We start from the raw sequence: 19,753 nt of genomic DNA on the forward strand, positions 1-19,753 counted from the left end.
AAGGCTCCGGAGAGCCCTAAGTGTTGATGTGGCCACCCTTGGAGAGCTCACACTGTGAAGGTTCTGGTTTTAACTCGTGGTTTTCCAGCTGAAGGCAGTTGCCTAGACAACGAGTGTGATTCAGCAGCAGGGAATTGTCAGGGCAACAACCTCTGGCCATACCTGGGACGTGCTGAACAGCACAACCAGCCAGCAGACATAGAAGGCCACACTCAAAAACTGCAAGTTAAAAGGGTAAAATCTTCCACTAGGGTATGTGGAAAGCCAAAGTGACTTTGCACTTGCCCACCTCAAAAACCTGAGTACAGTTACTCCACACAGAGAAAAAGATTTTTCATAATTTGGCAAAAGAAATAATCCTGTCTCAGCAGGATAGGAATCCATAAAACATGACTAAGTACATGGCTTTTACACAGCATCCTCTGTTTACACTGTCACCATCTTTTGGGGGATATCACTGATGTAACGTGGGAGGAAGTTCACTGCGTTGCTCATGTGGAATTTGCTCTCCACTTCCTGATGGAGCTAGGCACTTGTGTTTCTTTCCAAATTTAAACATTTCTTCCACTGTGTTTTCTTTTAGAATATTTGCACTTCAAGAAAATAAATGCCCAAAATGTACTGAAGGATGAGTGGGGAGAGAGAAGGAACATCACCGTAGTATGTAGTCATCTTTTATTTAAACTAATTTATAGGCCCTTGAAAATGTTTGAACCTTTTTCCCCTCCAAATTTAGCTAGTCTTATGAGATCTTAATTATTCATTTCCCCAATGTATATCAAGCGGGGCAATCATAATTAAATAAAATACCCATTTATTGTGCTTGACCATGTCTCTGCATTTTAAAGTGTATTTTAACTGTTTTAAGGATGTGGGTGATTTGGGTTAGAGCTGGGGTGAAGGCTTTTAGTTTATTCTGCTCTCTCACAAACTCTGCTAAATTTTTCTAAATTCCAGCATGACCCTGCTTAAAAGTGCCCTACAGAAAAGTTATTTTGTTCTTTCATATAGATCTATCTTGCTCCAAGGGAGATTTGGATTAAAATTTTCTTATTTGTTGAGGCACTGCACAAACTCACTGGAGCTTCTTGTGTTAAAACCCCTGTTTTTTTGACGTGAGCAAGAGGCTGCTTTGTGAAACATTTTCCTATGGAATTAGGAAATGCTGTCACATTCTAGTTTAGCTTCACTTGTCACAATTTTTCTTATCGCTCTTCATTATTTGGGTGTAAGGGTTCAGTTTAAGTCACCTTTAATTGCCCCAAAGTCCATTACAAGTTAACCAGCAGGGCTCAGCCATTCCCTTACAAGAAGTTGGGGGTCCTTAATGAATAATTTTTCTGGTTTTTTGTTCAGTGGGGTGCAAATGCCAGCTAAACATATCAAGATATCTCACCACCAGCCTCAGGCTCCACAGGCCACCAGGCACAGCATCAGGCACGCCACTTGTCCTGCGTGTCACAGACCAGAGGAACTGCTATGTTTTCAATTCTCATGAGGACTTGTGCCTATTTTCATACTTCTCCTTTCCAACCTGTGTGTGCAAGTATCAGGCTTACCTTTGTCAGAGGGTCAGGAATGGCACAGAGATGAAGAGCTGCATGCAGTATTTGCAGGAGACCAAGGGATTTCAGTGCTTCTCTGAACTGGTTGGGATTTTTTCAGCCTTCAGCCAAAATGTTACCAACTTCCTACACCTTTAAAATGCTAGATCTCTTGTTAACTTAGGTTTTGGAGGGTTTTTTAATCCTAAACATGCTTTTTATATCAAGAATTAGGAAGATTGATGAACTAAGCTCACTTACAGTATTCCACAGGTAGGATTTGAAAAACCTACCTGGATTTGTTTAGCAGACTGATGCTCTGCCTAAATCACAGGTCAATCATAACAGGACTGGAAATTTGTCATAAAAAATAGGACCAATACTTGCAAATTTGTTAACCTAACCATGGTTTAAAAAAGTGAACTCAAGTGACCTGGGTTTAAAGTCAACTCACCTGAAAAATCAGGCATCTGAAAAATAAGCAGCATATCTTCCAGATGAAGCAATTACCTAATTAGTGACAGTAAAGCAATGAGCATCTCATCAGTTTGCTGTTAAACACCAAAGAGGGCATTATTGTGTATACCCGGCAAACAGCTCTAGGTGACTTGAGAGACATATTTATGATAAAAGACAACTCCTAATAATAATAACTCCCAGAAGCCATTGCACATTCCACACAGAAGAGATTAGGAGCTGAAAAAAAAATTCAGAATCATCTCAATGATTTTGTGATGATTAAAAAAATGATAAATTTTTGTTAATGCCACAAAGCCTTGAATACAATGCCATGCTCCTTCTGTCTGCTTCAAGTTTTCTGCCTTTTGTGTTTACAAAATCAAAAGGGTTTACAGAATGAATGTGAGTTATCCTCCACCTCTTCACAATGACTTATAACTCTAATGCAGCCAGTGCTGAACTGGAGTTCAAGGACCATTTCTTGGAAATCTGAAATACACTGAAACCTCAACAAAGAAAATGGTACTCTGTTAAATCTGTGCCCTGTGGAGGGCTAATAAAAACTTCTGTTGGGTCACAGATATGAAAGTGGTAATAAACCCATGAAAAATTATTTGTTTAGCTATTTTATCTGTCCAGCTCTTTAGTGCATGTGTAGGAAAGGAATGGCATTTTACCAACACCAGTCAGCCAAATCTGATGCAGCAATCTGATACACACAGCAACAGGTGTCTTAAACGGCTTATCCAAATGCCACCTGTAATTCACTGGACACAACCCCCAAGTTATGTAGCAACATTTTAAAAAAACATGTTTAAAAAATCAAGGTTTGTACTGGAGCCACTATGTCACATTAAGATGGAGCATCATCCACCTGCACTATTGCTGCCTTGTGCTTAAAAAAAAAAAAGGGCAAATCTCTGTGATCACTAAGGATAACAGGCATAGCTCAAACTGAAGGAAGCAACCCAGTGCCCACCATCCCTCCCTCTGCCTTGCAGTGTAAGTGGTGGTGATTTGCCTTGTTTTTATAGGAAAACATACAGTTGGCTGGAAAGGACTGGATAGGGTTACTAAAAATGTTGTCTGTTTTAGCAAGGGGGATGAGCAGGCTCAGAATAAGTTAAATAAGTTAAATTACGTATACTTCTGCACCATTCTCACTTTTCAATGTGATAGTCTCAATTACAGATGACAGTTGCTATTATCGGAAAAAAAATGCACCGAGTGAGAAAAGAAAAAGTTTCTGGATCTGGCAGGTCTCAGGAACAAATCCAAGCCCCATGTTAGCAGCCTCCTTATTCTTCTTTGGAAAGGCTTGCCCTGCAGGGAGGGAGGAAAGCCTGCTCTGTCACTTATCACTAGGACTTCCACCTATCTTGGTTTTGGAGACAAACAATGCATCTGGAGGCCTCTGAGAAGAAGGAGCAGTGCACCACTGCGCTTTGGCATGACTGCATGAGTATGACATAGTTGGACAAAAAAGCCTTTTCATTCCCCCTCCTACAGGAGCCTCAGGGGATTCAGCTTCCTCTCAGTACCTCCTGCAATCTACATAAAGCTATTTTTTGCCACAGGGCTCAGCACTGAGTGACTGAGCACTCTGGAGTAACACTTCTTGGTAACACTTATTCTTGGTAACCAAACAGCCCCTCGGGAGCTTGCTCCTAAAACAAGCCCCAAATGGGGGAAATGCCCAGGAAAACTGCCCAGGACTGGGCTCCCCACAGCTTCACAGCAGCTGGAGGCTGAAGCATAGTCAATTTTCTGTCGTTGTGTTTCCTAAGTTTCCAGGCAGCTCTGCCTCAAAGGGTGCTGAGCAGCTCCAGCGATGCCTGTGACATGTCCCAGGAGCTGCCTGACCTCTAATCCACCAATACTATTGTCAGGACCCCAAAATTTGGGGGGTGAGGATCCAAAATTCAGGGTTCAAGAGCCCAAATTTGGGATTTGGGGGAGTTTGGACCCCAAAATGGGGGGTTGAAACCCCAAACTGGGAGGCTCTGGGGGTGGCAGAAAATTGGAGGAATCAGAACTCCAAAATTTGGGGTGAGGACCCCAAAATTTGGGGGGGTTGGAAGGTCTAGGACCCCACAAAATCAGCCAGTTTTGGAGTCCTGGACTCTAAATTGGGCATTCAAGACACCAAATTTGAGGATATGATGTGGACACCAAAATGAGGGGGCAGAAATATGGGGTGACTGAGAGGATCAGCACTCCAAAATCTGGGGCGTTAGGACCCAAAATTCAGCATTCCAGAGCTCAAATTTGGGCATTTGAGATGTCCTGGACCCAAGATTTGGGGGTTTAAGGATACAAAGTCTAGGGAAGAGATCTCACTTTGAGATGAAAATACTGTTTCTGATGAGTGCCTTAAGCCAGCAAATAGGAGAAAGGTGTGTTTGTTCCATTAATTATAGCTTTGGAATTGATTTAATTAAAAATGAGAAGGAATTCTGTCTTGCAACACTGAGCAAGGCAGGTGAATATGATCTATTTAGGCAGGTAGAGGGGAAAAAAGGAATGCACGTGCAGGATTTGAGGCAGGGGAGCTATGTGAGCTTAGCATGGCTGAACTCACGAGTAGGAATTGGACACGTTTGGGAGGAAGAGTCCCCATTCCCTCTAGCCTTTAGTAACAGGTATTTTGAGAGTAGGGGAGAGGAAAGGCAGGACATCATCACCTCTGTCCACATCATTTCATATATGGACAATGACAGAAGAAATGGAATGGGTTGAGTTGGAAAGGACCATAAAGATCACCTCATTCCGACCCCCTGCCATGGGCAGGAACACTTTCCTCTGGACCAGGTTGCTCAGAGCCCCATCCAACCTGACCTTGAGCACTTCCAGGGATGGGGTATCCACAACTTCTGTGGGCTACCTCTGCCAGTGCCTCAGCACCCTCACAGTAAAAATGTTTTTCCAAATATCTAATCTAAAGCAACTCTCTTTCATTTTGAAGCCATCCCCTTTGTTCTGTCCCTACATGGCCTTGTGAGGAGTCCCTCTCCATCTGTGTTACAGACTCCCTTCAGGCACTAGAAGGCTACAGCGAGGTCACCCAAAGCCAGACTGAGCAATCCAAATTTTCTGGGCCTTTTCTCATAGGAGAGGTGCTCCATCCCTCTGATCATCTTGGTGGCCTCCTCTGTCTGGCTCCAACAGCTCCATGTCCTTGCTGTGCTGTGACCCCAGAGCTGGGTGCAGCACTGCAGGTGGGGTCTGAGCAGAGCAGAGGGGCAGAATCCCCTCCTTGCCCTGCTGCCCATGCGGCTCTGGATGCAGCCCAGGATCTGGGTAATTTCTGAGATGGACACACACATTCACACATTGCCAGGTCATGTCCAGCCTCTCATCCATCCTTATCCCCAAGTCCTTCCCTGCAGGGCTCCTCTCCACCTGCTCATCTGGGCTTTCCTGTGCTGCTGAGGTGCCTGACTGCTCACCTGCCACTGCACATGCAGGCTTCCAGCTCTGCAAAGCCATGCCCTCCCTGCACAACCACCACACCATAATGCCATCTCAAAATGTGATCAAATGCCTCAAAATAGCAGCTCGTACTTCTCTGGCCAGCTGTCACATAAGGCACCATCCAGACGGTGCAGATTTAATACAGGAGACAGTTGAATCCTTCATGAAACAGCAAAGGGAAGTGAAAACCTGTGAAGATCCTCCCTCATTTTGTCTAGCCTTGTCCTCTGCTAAGGTGAATCAAAAATAATACTCATTTGGGTGTGTTCATTATGGTCCATCACCAGGGATGTAACTGCAGTAGAACTGGAAGGAAAAGACAAGACAAAGGAGCAGAAAAAAAGAAAACAAAGGAGAGGACTTGAAGGAGTTGGAAGTAACCAAACTTTCTAAACTCCCTGTATTGTTAAGGGGGTATTTCCTGGACCAACACCTTTCCAGACCGAGGGATGAGGATATGGATTTGGTTAAAACAAAAGCTCATCTAGTGGCCCTAAAAGTCTCCTAGATTATCTAGAGGGTGTCTGAAAAGCATCAAGGAAAAGGTGAAGTTCCCAGTCACAGAACAAACAAGATGGCAGGAAAAGGAGCATGCTGGCAGCTCTCAGGGAGCATTATGGAGTGAACTTCATGCTGAACATCTAATTGTAGAGACTTTTTCCTCTTTCAACACCCAATAAAGAATATCCCTCCTACACATGGGTGAGCAAAAGATGGAGGGTGGCTGGTTGATGTCAGCAATCCAATTCCCTAAGATGTGCTGGATAACACTTCTTGTTTCCTCAGCCATGTTCTGTGTCTTTTATTATAGATTATTTTTCTTTTTACATCCATAGACTGGAGTACTCATAAGCCCATCTGGGGCCAGGGCAGAGAGCACGAGGCTGTAGTTAAATGTCAGCCCACAAAGCTATAACCTAAAGAAAGCTGAACTCAAATTTAAACAATCAGTACCTCTACAGTGAGACCTTCCCCTGGTACCTATGCTCTTTTTCTTTCATTTAGCAAAGCCTCATGCACAGCATCCAGGCAAAGGTGAATTTTAAGTCAGACTAACAAGCATTTAAGATGAGTCTCATATCAGAGACAGCAAGACCTGAGCATATATTTGAGAAGTTCATTGCACAGGGATGGGGGTTTCAGTCGTCTCCCCTCAAAAAAAAAAATGTTATAACTTATAAACCTGCTGTACTTTATGCACAGAAAATCTTGACAGTGCCTAAGTTATAATGGCACATAAGTTATAAACGTATAGACCTCTGGTAACTTATGCATGAAAAAGTTGACAATACTTGTGGACACAATTCAAGTATCATTAAAAAACTTTTTGCATAATTTCTACACCATATTAAAAGGCTCAATCCGAGATATTTCAGAATAGGCTCATTAAAGGGCTCTAGTATTGTTCTCTGCTAAATAATGTTTTATTACTCCCTCTCTCCGTACCTATTCTTATCCAAGTCATCTACCTTGACTTGCCAACTACCTACACAAGAGTGGTGAAGAGAAACTTAATTTAAAAAAAAAATCTCTATATTTCCAGCATTGACATTGAAACGTTTGTACTTCATTTACTGTACACGGAATTCAGAATTTTTGTACAGCTGCACTGTGGCCAAGATGACATCAAAAAGGCAATCTTGGACATTACAACTGTAGAAAAAAAGCAGCTGTTGGTAAAAAAGCCAGAATTCAAATACATTCAGAGCCTCACACCACTGCTGGAGCATCACACTGCTACTGGAGACACAAACACTTTTATGCTGCACAGTACACCAGAAAAATATATGCATAAAAATACCAGCAGCTTCTCTTTGTGACAGAATCTGAAGCAAATAACCAGCCAGGAAGGTAAAGGATAAGATGTAAATCAATATTCTTTGCAATGTTGTTCTTGGCATGATTCATAAGAACCACAGGAAAGGCACATACTTTATAGCATGGAGATGATCCTACAGTTCAATAGGGGCAAGGCAAAAGCAAAGAGAGATTTTTATCAGGAAGATAATCATCAATGCCAAAAAAATCCATTTGAGTCAAAGATAAATGCATAGCTTCCTCTATCAGGAGAGTTTAGCAGTGCAGGAACTGCACTCAGCCTCACCCTGCACCCACGCTCGGGGGCTGCTCCCACAGCACAGCTTCCCCAGGCTGGGTGGGAATGCTGCACATGGCATGGCCAGAGAAGCACTGCAGAACACTCACACTTGTTAATTAACAATTAACAATGAAAGCTTGCACCTGAACAAGTGCATTTTTGTGTACTGAGATGGGAACAGATCCTTGTCTCCCAGCCTTAGAGCAAGGTTTCTTTTGACTCTAAACTCAGCATCTCATTTCTTTATGTTACAAATCTACAGCTCAGCCAAGACAACAGGAAAACCTCACTGCAAGGGATAAGCAAAACAAGTGCTTCTGCTTTGGCAGATATTTTACTTGAATTACATTTTAAAACAACCGATTTGTCCATGCAGATTTCCCAGTGAATGAATCAAATGCATATAATGTCTCATAAAGACATTACAGTAAACAAAACAGGGTTTGATCACCACATTTGAGCTTCAGTTTCCCTCCCAGGCACATTTGAGATGCCTGCAGTCTCAGCCTGTCCAGGAGGATGCCTGGGACAAATCCTGGCTTCACCTCCCCAGGAGCACAGGAGTGGGGCTGCAGGCAGCAAGGCCTTTTGGCTTATTGACCATCAGCCAAGACTGATGCCCAGGGGAGACAGTAAATATCAGGGAAATATCACCACCTTCCTTCCCAGTCTCAGAGGCAAAAAGCTGTGTGTTTGCACTTAATGATGCCATATTTGAGATGGTATATTTAATAATCCCTGTAGTCAGACTGAAGCTCAACTCCAGGAGCTCTGAAAATTACGAATATAAATACCTGTGGCTTAGCCTCAGCTCTCTTGCAAAAAGCAGCCCACCTGCACCTGGAGATAATGGGAGGAATGCACCTTCACCTAAAGCATAATTCAGACATTAAAAAAAAAAAAAAAAAAAAAAAAAAAAAAGCAGTATAATGTTGTGTGGTTGCTCATTATTTTTCATAAGAGAGAGCAAGCAACATCTGTCTAATACATCTACCAAATACAAATGTAGTGTGGAAAAAAAATCTATGGGTTTCAGAAAGTCTGGAACATTAATTCTCAGCTCTGATTTTAAACTAGTTCTTATTTTTTATTTCAAAGCTCCTCTCCTTGCTATCCATACACCTGTACTCCACGCACAAGTAAATTGCCTTGGATCTCAGTACACCCATTGCTTCAGGAATCAATTTACATTTGCAAAAGGATGAATGAAAATAGCCCAGAGTCTGATATGAACATCTTTGGCTGCAGTATCCAACATCCCTACTCCTGGAGTTAATCCTCTTACTGTGATTAGCAGAAGAACAGAAGGGTTGTAAGAAGGGATTTAAGTGGGCTTTGGCCTCAGCCGGGGTTCATAGCCCAGGCTGGCTCCTCTGCTTCTTGCGTGAGTGGCCCACACTGAATTTCAAAATCCTCCCTAATTAAATACATGCAAGGGATTTCTAGGAAGGCGAGAAGAAAAATGAAGTGTGCCAGAGAGAAACAAAAGAGAAACAAAAGTGAAAGGTGAAAGGAGTGAAATTTGGGGTGGTGATGATGTGGGTAATGCAGTTACTGGGAAAACGTGGCAGGGTATCTGTGCATACCCTGTCATGTTTGAAGAACACAGGTGGGGAGAAAACCACAGCAGGCAACATCACAGCTTCCAAGAGAAGGGGGCACTTATCCATCAGTGTCTGGATTCTAGGCCTCCTGAAACACAGCATGCCATGGAAGGAAAGCTGCTGCCAAGACCTTCAAGCCTTCTGTTCACACAATACTCTGGAGTCCTGCCCCAATCCCACTGATTCCCAGCTCCCTCTCAGCATTTACCTGTTACTCACTTGTTGCTAGTCAGACAAGGCTATAAACTATTTATTATTTAGAAGGCTACTTTTTTTTCCCCTCCAGAAATCTGCACTGTGCAAGTTAACTCCTCTGATATTTACTCAGACCCCCTAAACAAGCCCAACCAAATCCACTGACCACGTTTGTCATTCTTGGTCACAGCACTGCCTCCCGTGTACATAAAAATCAGCTCACCTGCTCTCTGGTGTTTAATAATGAACAGCTTCCAGTCTCCCTACTGGCCCCTCTCTTTCCTGCTTCTGATTCATCTGCACCTTCCTACCAAAAAAATCTTTTCTAGTCTGAGTGCACTGCTTCACCATACAGATGATAATTCCATTCTACTAGACCACATTACAAAGCCCAAGTTTCATTACTCTTCCTAGAACTAGCAAAATTATACCAAAAAGCAGAGTGCTTTATTTGTTCCACCTAAGATACAAAGAAATATGATGACGAGATAAACTAACTTTAAGCAGAAACTTCAGTTTGGGAAAGCCTATGCAGCTTCACTTCAATAATACCGTGTCAAAAAAGAACAAAATTCAAGCGAGGAATGAAGCAAAAATGGAATTATATTCTTAGAAACCAAAGCATTCTGCAGTCAGGCAAAACAGAATGGAGCCAACCTCTCCTGGACTGACTCTCTGATTGACAGCCCCTGCTTAGTCCCTCCAGACCTCTTCCTTACACAGCCTTCCCGAGAAAGCTCTCTGGGAGCATCTTTCACCAGCCAAGCAAATTCCCTGGCTTTCGGTAGGATTTCAGCTTACAGCTCTGCAAAACAGCGTGTGAGAGCATGCCTAGAAAAGCCACGGTAAGGAATTGCCTTTGATACTCCAGGAGTCCCAGCAGAAGGTGTTGGAGCAGGATTTTCAAGTTGGAAAAGTTTCACTTTGAGAAATATGTTTTAAAGGATTTCCAGCAAACTCTGCAAAGACGAGAGTGAATCTAGGTGAGCTGGCACACAATTCCCCAAGAACAGATCAATAGTTTAACATTAACATCAATGACATCAGTGCCTGGAGGGGCCATGAGGAACAGTCCCACCCTCCAGAGAGCCCTTTGTGCTCACAGGGAGCAGAAATGCACAGCATGGAGGAGGAGGGTGCTAGGGGTGCTGGAAGCAGTGAAACTCCAAAACAAACTGGACTGTTTCCAAAACAGAAGTGTGCTGCCTCTGGAATTACATCTAGGCATGATCTTGTCTCCCTAAAGACCCACAAATTGGTGGAGGAATTTGAACTGGCACATTTACCCGACAGGTAAGTGAGTAATTAGAAGTTTTTGACACAGTGTGGCAGTTTGTCACAGTAACAGGACTGTAACACACCACAGCACCAGCAGGATAAAAGGAATCAAACACACAACACAGAGAAAATGTGTTCCAGAGCTCCAGAAAGCTCCTGAAAGTCCTGGAGTTCCACCCTGCTGACAGAGACTTCCCCTTCCTAGCTCAAAGGTATTCATGGACATCAGTCAATTGTTCTTGCACCATTCAATTCCTTTAGTTCAAGTAAATGAAAGGAAATAAAATTGGTTTTTTCAAGCAAGGTGACTTACCTGCCTGATCTTCCATATAGCATACTTCTAGAGACAAATTACAACTCAAGAATTACTTTTGAAATGGATTTTGAGCTGATTTGTTGACAATTTGCTCTTCAAAGACCTTCACTCCTCTGGGAGCATCTTTGTTTTCATACAAGCTCTTGGAATCTTCCCCTGCTCTTGACCTCAGCACTCAAGCATTTCAGATACATCCAAGCACTGGCTAACATCCCTCTTCTACAAGTGCAGGTGGCTGCTGGCTGAACTCAGCCTGATCATATCAAGTGCACATCGCACTGTGCCAACAGCTGGGAAGGCTCTTCTGTCCTCATTCATTTCTGAAGGGGAAAACCATCTCTGCTGGTGTCCAGCCATGAACACTATTCCTCAGACTTCCATTAGTAATGGCATTTACACAAATTACATAATGGAGAGAGAAAAAGTTTTCTTTTTATGATAACGCAGACCATGAGCGACATGGTTGATTTTTCTTTAAGATATAATCTAATGCTGAGAGCTGCAGCCAGAGCACTGAGAGTATCTGATTTCTCAGAGCTGCAGTGTTCCATCTTCCCTGCATTGTGCATGGATTCAGGCACAGCAGAGAGTGACAATTCTGTGCTCCAGCACCAGAGACAAGGCACTTAATGTGTCTTTTAGACATGGTAACCAAAGGCATTCACACAGAGCATGCAATAAGACCACAGAGCAAGAAAAAAGTGCCAAGAAGAGATCCAGAGCAGCATTTCTTGTGCTACATCACATGCCATTTCTTGAGGTAGGTCACTCTTCACAGACAGTTTTGTTGGTTTCCTATTTCTCCTTCTGTCCTGAAGAAATGCCAGAGTTGTCTTTATGTTTCAAGAGACAACCTGAAGGCAGGCTTTACGCACAAAACTTTGCAGAGACCTTGGAACTTTTACAGAGTTCTATAACTGTACTGACAAAAGATGTGCATATTTTGTGTCAAATTTTACTGCAATCTAAGACTCAAGTGATTATCTCCTTCTTACTGAAAATTCCTAACTTATGTTACCTGGATATACAATGTTACTACGGATAAAGCAAAGACTAGCTGTGAAACTGACTTCCTTTAAAAACTTACCCTTCACTCTCACTGCTGAGCTGCTGGCTGTGATTTTTACTGCTCCAAACACCAACCACAGAATCATTTATGTTGGAAATGACCATGGAGAACAAATCCAACCATTGAAGCAGCACTGCCAAGTCCACCACTGAACCACGTCCCCAGGAGTCACATCAACATGGCTTTTAAATATCTCCAGGGATGGAGACTCAGCCAGGTCCCTGGGAAGCCTGTTCTTGCACTCAGCCAGTGCTTGTAACTCTTTCAGTGAAGAAATTCTTATATTTGTTAGGATTGCCATGCTGTACATGAGCCAAGTAGGTTTAAATTATATTCTCAGGCTACTTTTGTTTAAGAAGCTTTAAAATTTCTTCTTCAGGGAAGTGGGAGTTGAAGTTTCCTCTCCCACACCTCTCTGCAAGGCTGTCACAAGTCTCTGGAGAATTCACACACTCCAAGGATATGCAGCCAACTGATGCAAAATATTCACCCTGAGCATGGGAGGATGCACATGAATTCACCGCAGGTCATTGCTACTGCCTTGGCTTAAGGAAAGAAACATCACTCCCAAAATCCAGCTTTTCCTATGTCATCGAACTTAAGATGCTTTATTATGAAAGAAAAACAAAGAACCTAACTCCAGCAAACTAAATGCACAATGCTGATAAACTTGTAAGGATTTCTGTATCTGTCACAGGAATGTTCTATTCTGGTTTCACTTGAGGGTTGGCTGATTCTACCTCTCCTTTTGTCCTACAGAACAACTTCCTCTTTTTGTCCTCCCAGATCCTTTGTCCAGTGATTACAGCTTTAAAGGTATCTCACCCAGGAGGAAACACCTGAAGACACAAGAAGACAGAGGAGAGAAGGGTGGCTTGACTGCAAATAGAGAGGAGCTGCTTTTTGGTGTCATTAAAGTGCACTCACTGCAGCAAACCTGTACATGCTTCAGGATTTCACAGATGCTACTTCAAAGAAGAGAAAGAAAAAGAAAGTTAAGTTTCTCTAAGACAACTTTTTTGGATGAAATTTGGAGGACAGCCCCTATTTACTCATTGATGAAAGCATGTCCCAGAAAAATAAAGGCAGAAGAGTCTAAAAACCTTCAAAAACAAAGATCTAAGACTGAAACTCCCCAACACCATGACCCAGATGCACTTTCACAGCTTTTCAACACAGGCTAAAAAAAGGCAAAACCAGAAATAGCAGCCTCAAAAGGAAGTAAAAAACAACACTGATATCCAGAACAGAACAAAGACACAGATCAATAGAAAAAAGTTTCAAGCTGTCTCCAACAGTTGAAACATCCTGAGAGTAGGTTTCCCAAAATATATTTCCAAATGCTGGTGGATAAAACCTCTGTCATTCATTTGTGGTAATTACTGAGGTTGGGATGGCTGCACTGAAGCCCTCCAGGAAAGAAATAGAAAGTAAATCTGGAGACAAAACAAAGAAAGAAAAGGGGGAAACTACAGATGTATTGGTGTCAGGAAGAGATGTGAGAATGGAGGGATGACTTCACATCTGGTATTTTGCTGTGGCTTGTTGGTTTGTTGATTTTTATAAAAAAACCTTTTTTGTTCATGCTTAGGTATGATGTGAAGGTTACCTGTTCCTTCTGCAAAACTCCCTGCTGCTCCTGAAGAAATCCTTCTGGACTAGACATGAGAGCTAAGCACAGACCACTGATTCATGAAAAAGCCTTGCAAAATTGTGGAGAACCACTGATTCCTTGCACAGTTTTTCCAAATGTGGACTGCAGATTCCTATTCTGCCCATATAATTGATTTCGAACTGGTCTTCTGTGCCCATGGATTAACTGAACTCTGCACACTGTCCTAAATTGTGCCTTCAACTGAATTCAATTACAGGAATGGTATCAAAGCTCCCTCAAGCCTCACGAGCACCATTTTGACCTTCAGGGGTCAGATTTGGGTGGTGTTGTTGAGGTTTATGCATTTGACAATCTGGTCACCAGCTGCTATGAGTGCTAGGAAGGACTCAGGTGTTCCAGATTATGAGAGTGGCTTTTCAGCCTTATAGCAGGCAAAGACTATTCCCCATTTTCACCTTCCTATCATATTAGTGACTCTTCTCCCTGAGCTTTCATTTCCACCTAGCAATGCTGAGAAGCACTGGGTAAAACCTCCATTTGCCACTTTTACTTGCAGATAGCACCAACACAAGGATGTTTCAAGCATCTCCAAGAGCAAGGGCCTGCAGATCCCCAAAGAAACAGGGGGGAGGCAGCAAGAGTGCTGATGGGCACCAGCCCAGCTGCCAAAACATGCACCAGCACTGAACATGAAAGCTTGAAAGAGAACAAGTTTCACTCTGCCCTGGAAGATGAGCATTTTTGCACACCCAGGGAGTGCAGGCATGATGATCAGGTAGCTCAAGAGGAAAAGAAACCAAACAGAATCTGAATATAAAATGTCCAATAAACAGCTTGTCACTAAGGGCAGAAGATGAAAGAGAAGCTTTTCTTCACTCTAGAAGTTAGCTATCTGAACCCAGAGTTTCCAAGTGTTTCTAAGATCATCAAAATATCCCCAGTTTTGTTTAAACTGCTGCCTGTCCTGTGCTTTCAGCTGGCAATGTTCAGAGTGACCAGGGAGTTACAACAGCACTAAAAAGACGTGCACAAGATAAGGCCAGCTTCTTGGAGCCAAGTGTGGCCATGCCAAATGTGATCATTAAGAGCCTCTCCCAATTGTACCTGCTTCTTTATCACATACACGCGGGTCTAGGCTGGGGGAGGGAGTGGGGGGAAGCTTCCCCTTGGTGAGGAGAGCAGCAGAGGGGAACTGTGCTGAGCAGGGCTCCCTCGCCTCGGGTTTTGCAGTCAAGGGATTGGACTCGCTCTTGGCTGCACAAATTATCTGCAGGAATGACCTGTGGGTATCCTGGGCAGCAAGCACAAGAGAACACCACAATCACAGGGCCAGATGCTGGGATACACAACAAATGTCAAATAAACCCCCTCAGAAAAACACCTGCAAGCTGCACACATGTGGCCATTTAGAAGGGACACAGCAACTCCCCTCATTTCCATAGGGAAAAATCCATGCATGCATCTTACAGAGTCCAATGGCTAAATCCATAGTTTAATTAGTTTAATTTTATAGACAATGCCTGGTTTCTTTTCAAAATATGGATGCAATTGGGGTTATGGGAGGCAGCACCTTCTCCGTTGGCCCTGTCCCTCTATTCCTGCAATGCTGATTCATGGATGCCAACACAAGAGGAGTACCTGGGTGTTCTTTTTCCCAAGAAAAAGACATTGGCCTTCACACAGTGCTTGTCTCTTCACAGGGCTGTACCACATGTGTCTGCCACAGAGCCACCACCCCGAGCGCAGCTGGAACTCCTGTTGCCACTGGTGAGCGAGACCAAAGCTGGGACATGATCCTAAAGCAAACATCAGCCCCCAGGGTTTGGAATAAAAGAGAGTTAGCTCCTTCTCCTGCCAGGAACCTGGGCACAAGGTGGCTGTGGAAGGGCAGGCTCAGCCTGAGAGTGCACTGGTTTTTAGAGGAAGACTGTGAGTAAAAGCCATCCTCATCCTCACAGCACTGAAATACGTGTGTGGATAGATAGATAGATAGATAGATAGATAGATAGATAGATAGATAGATAGATAGATAGATAGATAGATAGATAGTACACTGTCAGATTTATTAGGAAAAATCCCCAAATCTGAAAACAGGCCACCCAAAAACCAGCCTGGGCACTGAAATGTTGTATTTATCCCCCCCAGATGATGCAGAAGAGCCAAGCAGGGTGGACACACAAGTGCAGAATGTTCCCAGGCGAAGGCTGATGAACACTCATCAGTGACTTCTCTGTCAGGGTCAGGAAGACTGAAAACTGGAGAAACAGATGGCAAGTAATACATAAGGTTAGATCACAATGTGATAGCACTGGGAGAAAACCTCCCAGAGGAGTTTGGGTGAAATGTTTGGATTGTTTACTGTAGGGTAATATTGAAACTGCTGTAAACTTGGGCTGCATGGGGCAGACTTCAGGGTCTCACTGCTGCTCTTTGAGGACGTGGCATCAGATGGAAAGGATCCCCTGCATGGGACAATGCACGCATAAAATCACAGCTTGTTGTATAACTCAGTTTTATGTACACATAAACACATACGCTTTTTAAAAAAAGAAGATACTGTTCCACTGGCACCACTGTATCTGTATTTTCGCTGCTGAGGCAGTGGGAATGCACCAAAAATGAGTGAACTCTCTAGATGCACATATAAAACATACATACCCATGCATCCAGGGAGTGTGGGCAATGTTGAACACCTGGTTAAGCACTGAAAACCACTTCCAAGGGCTATTTCTCCTGAATATCATGGTGGCTTGTGGTAGTGATTCAGTGAGATGCTAACATTGCTTATGCATTTCAGGTGTAACATTTACACAAACAAAACAAAACCAACCAAACAAAAAACCAAAAACAAACAAACAAAAAAAGAACATGAAGTTTGTACCTCTTTTTTTATTTTTTATTCAGGCTTGAAGAACCTGTCACAGCCGTGAATCACATAAAGCAAAAACGGCTGTGGCTGACAAAACTAATGCTACAATAAATTTTTGTTTCTGGGGAAAGGAAAAGCACGCATGCTGGTATGAAACACAGTGCAAATATTTCAACTGTCTCAATGAGACACCAAATTCAGCCCTCTCAGCTCTGTAGTACCCAGGCTGCACACAGTTATTACTTGAAAACATCACTCTTTAGCCACCTCTTGGCTCCTTGCCACCTCCATTTCCCAAGCTTTAGTTTATATTTGTTGAAAGCTTTGAGCAGCATTTCCTACAGACCATCTTTCAGAAGTCTGAGTGGCTGCTGAGGTGATCAGTGCATGTCAGAGCCCTGCTCAGAGGAGAGCAGCTGGGAAACATTTGCATTCAGGGCCAGGAGCAGCCCCAGTCTGGCCACCCCAGGGTGAAACTCTCACCCTGCTTTCCAGACAAACACCAGCTAAACATCATCAAACGCCACTGCTGGAGTTACTGGGAACACAGGGTGTCCCAAGACTGGAAAGGCAGCATCAGTAAAGGGTTTTGCTTCCCTGAAGAGAGCTCCCCATCTCAGTTTATATAAACAGCATGATGGTTTTGCAATACCAGGAACGAAAAAGAAAAAGAAAAAAAGAAAAAAAAAAAAAAAAAAAAAAGGCAAACCAAGACAGACGATACCTGTTGTAACTCCATCTACTGTAAGACATGTTCCTGTTGCTGCTGACTCCATCCATCTCCGGCTCGGCTACAGCACTCGCGGCATGGCCCGGCTGCTGCGGGCAGGGCTGGGCGCTCACACACCTGCCTGCCCCGGGGATGGGGACAGCCGCCTCCGGCCTTGCGGGCACCACCGAGATTCACCGCCCAGCAGCGCCTTCGCATCCAGCTCTGGATGCTCGGAGCAAACCACTGCCAGTGCCGGGGAGGGAGGAGGAGGAGGAGGAGGGATGAAGAGAGGGGGAGGCTCCCGGGGTCCCCGCCGAGGGTGCTGAAGGCAGCGAGGCGGGCGGCAGACACGGAGAGCGCAGGTAATAAACTGGAGCACGGCTGCTAAGCCGCTTAAGGGATATCCAGCGGGGCTGTGCGGAGGAGCGCAGCGCCCTGCGCGTCTCCTGCCCCGGCACACGCGCCTTATTTATTTATTTATCCCGGTTGCCACAGATACGGGCCCATCGCGCTGACATCAGCCGCCTCCACCCACCGCCGCTGCCCGGGTCTCGCCGGCGGGATGCTCCCATGGCAGGGCTCCCATGGCGGGGTCAGCACAGCCCCGGGACACGGGCCGGGCAGGGTCAGCACATCCCCCGGGACACGGGCCGGGCAGGGTCAGCACATCCCCCGGGACAAGGGCCGGGCAGGGCAGGGGCTGGGCAGGGCACCCGGAGCGCAGAACAGACGCTCCGCACTCCCAGTCTTGGACACTGATTTTGCACAATGCACGGTCCCAGCTCACCCCAGGGTGGGTGTGAGAGCCCTCCAGCCTCGAGGTGGCTCTGCTGGAGCTGGGTGCAGGCCCGAAGGCCAAACCCCTCACGGCGGCCGCACACACGTCCCCGGTGGGGACAGCGGGGGCCAGGGCCTGTGCCGAGCTCCGCTGGGGCTGTTTCTCACCTCCATCTGCTGAAGGCAGCGCCGGGCCTGTGGTGCTCCCAGGTGCCCACACCTGCCCAGTGGTTGGGAATCAGGTCTTGGTTCCCGGTGTCACACGATTGTGAGGCTTGGCTGCTGAGGTGCAGTGTCAGGCACAGGGACAGTGGGACCGTGACCCCATCTCCTGCAACACCACAGCACAAGGGGCTGCCCAGAGGACCTGGCCAGCCCTCGGCCAAGGGAAATGCTGCCAGAAGCCGGGCCAGGTGAGCACAATCAGCCCCCAGGGCAATGCAGGATATCTACAGACACACAGAGAGGTGGGGACTGCTCTCAAACCTTTCTCAGACACTCCCAACTCTTGGGCTTGTGCTAGCAGCTTCTGGCTCCTTCTTTCACTGCTTGGCCACCCAGGTGACCAGCCCTGCTCTTACGTGTAAGATCTCTCATGAGAAATGTATTAAAATCCCAAGGATACATAAATAAGGACTGGAAGGGACTTGGTCAATCAGGCACAGTCATTCATCTCACAAACCACTATATCAGATGAGGGTTTCAGGATGAAGCTCCAGAGGCTGCTAGTAAAGAGCTCCTAGAGCTCCAGAAAGCACCTGAAAGTCCTGGAGTTCCACCCTGTTAACAGAGACTTTCCCTTCCTAGCTCAAAGGTATTCATGGACATCAGTCAATTGTTCTCGCACCCTTCAGTTCCTTTAGTTCAAGTAAATGAATGCCTGCCATCACTATCTAAATTTCCAGTCTTTATTTTCGAAGGGTGAATAGACCAAACCCTCAATCCCTTTGCAGCAGGACAGGCTGAACAACCCCAAGAGCTTTTTCTGTGTACCAGTTTTAACCCAAATCAAACCTTTCCTGAATACGGGTGGTACTCAGCCACACTTCCTCCAAACAGGGGAACAGAGTTCTCAAGCAGAGTTCCTTGGAGTGGCTGTAAAAATGCCCAGACCTGAGCCCTGCTCCTTGTAACTGCATATATATTCTGTAGCTGAGGTGATGTATAGACAGTGCATTCCTATTTATCTCATTTGGAATCCACGTGGAGTGACCTGGATGAATTGGACCATCTGGAAAGCAGAGTTACTCACAGCCTATCTCCTCCACCCACCTGCTCTGCTCAAACTGAGACATTTGGAAATGGGCAGACAGAAACCATTTACTTGTCTGTGGGATTACTCAGGCCAACATTTTCCACATGGGAGCAGCTGAAAATCATCCTGATGAGCCCCTGCAGCCCAGAGAAGCCTCTGTTAGAAACAAACCCCTCAAGCCACAGCAATAAAAGCAAGGAGCACAGGCTGGCTGCTCTCCTCTTCACATGCCTCATTCAAAGTGTAGCTCACTGGCACCTCAGGCTCCTTCTCACCCATCCTGGAGTAAAGCACTGAGCAGGAGAACATCAGCCACGGCAGCTCATTCTGATAGTGCAAACACAGCCCTGCACCCAGAGCTCTCTTGTCCCAGCATGCTGAGGCAGGTGGGGTGCAAAGATTTGGGGTTGACCCTGCTGAACCCCAGGGCAAGCACAGCCTCTCTGCTGGGGTAACACATCAAAACCAAACCGCCACTCCCTCAAATT

General features: G+C 45.0%; 1 protein-coding gene across 1 annotated transcript in view; it reads right to left on the reverse strand.

Moving 5' to 3' along the window:
- TUB (TUB bipartite transcription factor) overlaps positions 1-17,797 on the reverse strand; it is a 138,741-nt gene extending 120,944 nt beyond the window's left edge. The window contains exon 1 of the mRNA XM_063398053.1: positions 17,246-17,797. Coding sequence (XP_063254123.1) covers positions 17,246-17,301 — 56 coding nt within the window. The 5' untranslated portion in view covers positions 17,302-17,797. The remainder of the gene's footprint in view (positions 1-17,245) is intronic.
- Between the last annotated feature and the right edge of the window lie 1,956 nt (positions 17,798-19,753).

This window comes from Prinia subflava, chromosome 5, assembly GCF_021018805.1.
Source record: "Prinia subflava isolate CZ2003 ecotype Zambia chromosome 5, Cam_Psub_1.2, whole genome shotgun sequence".
Classification (NCBI taxonomy): domain Eukaryota; kingdom Metazoa; phylum Chordata; class Aves; order Passeriformes; family Cisticolidae; genus Prinia; species Prinia subflava.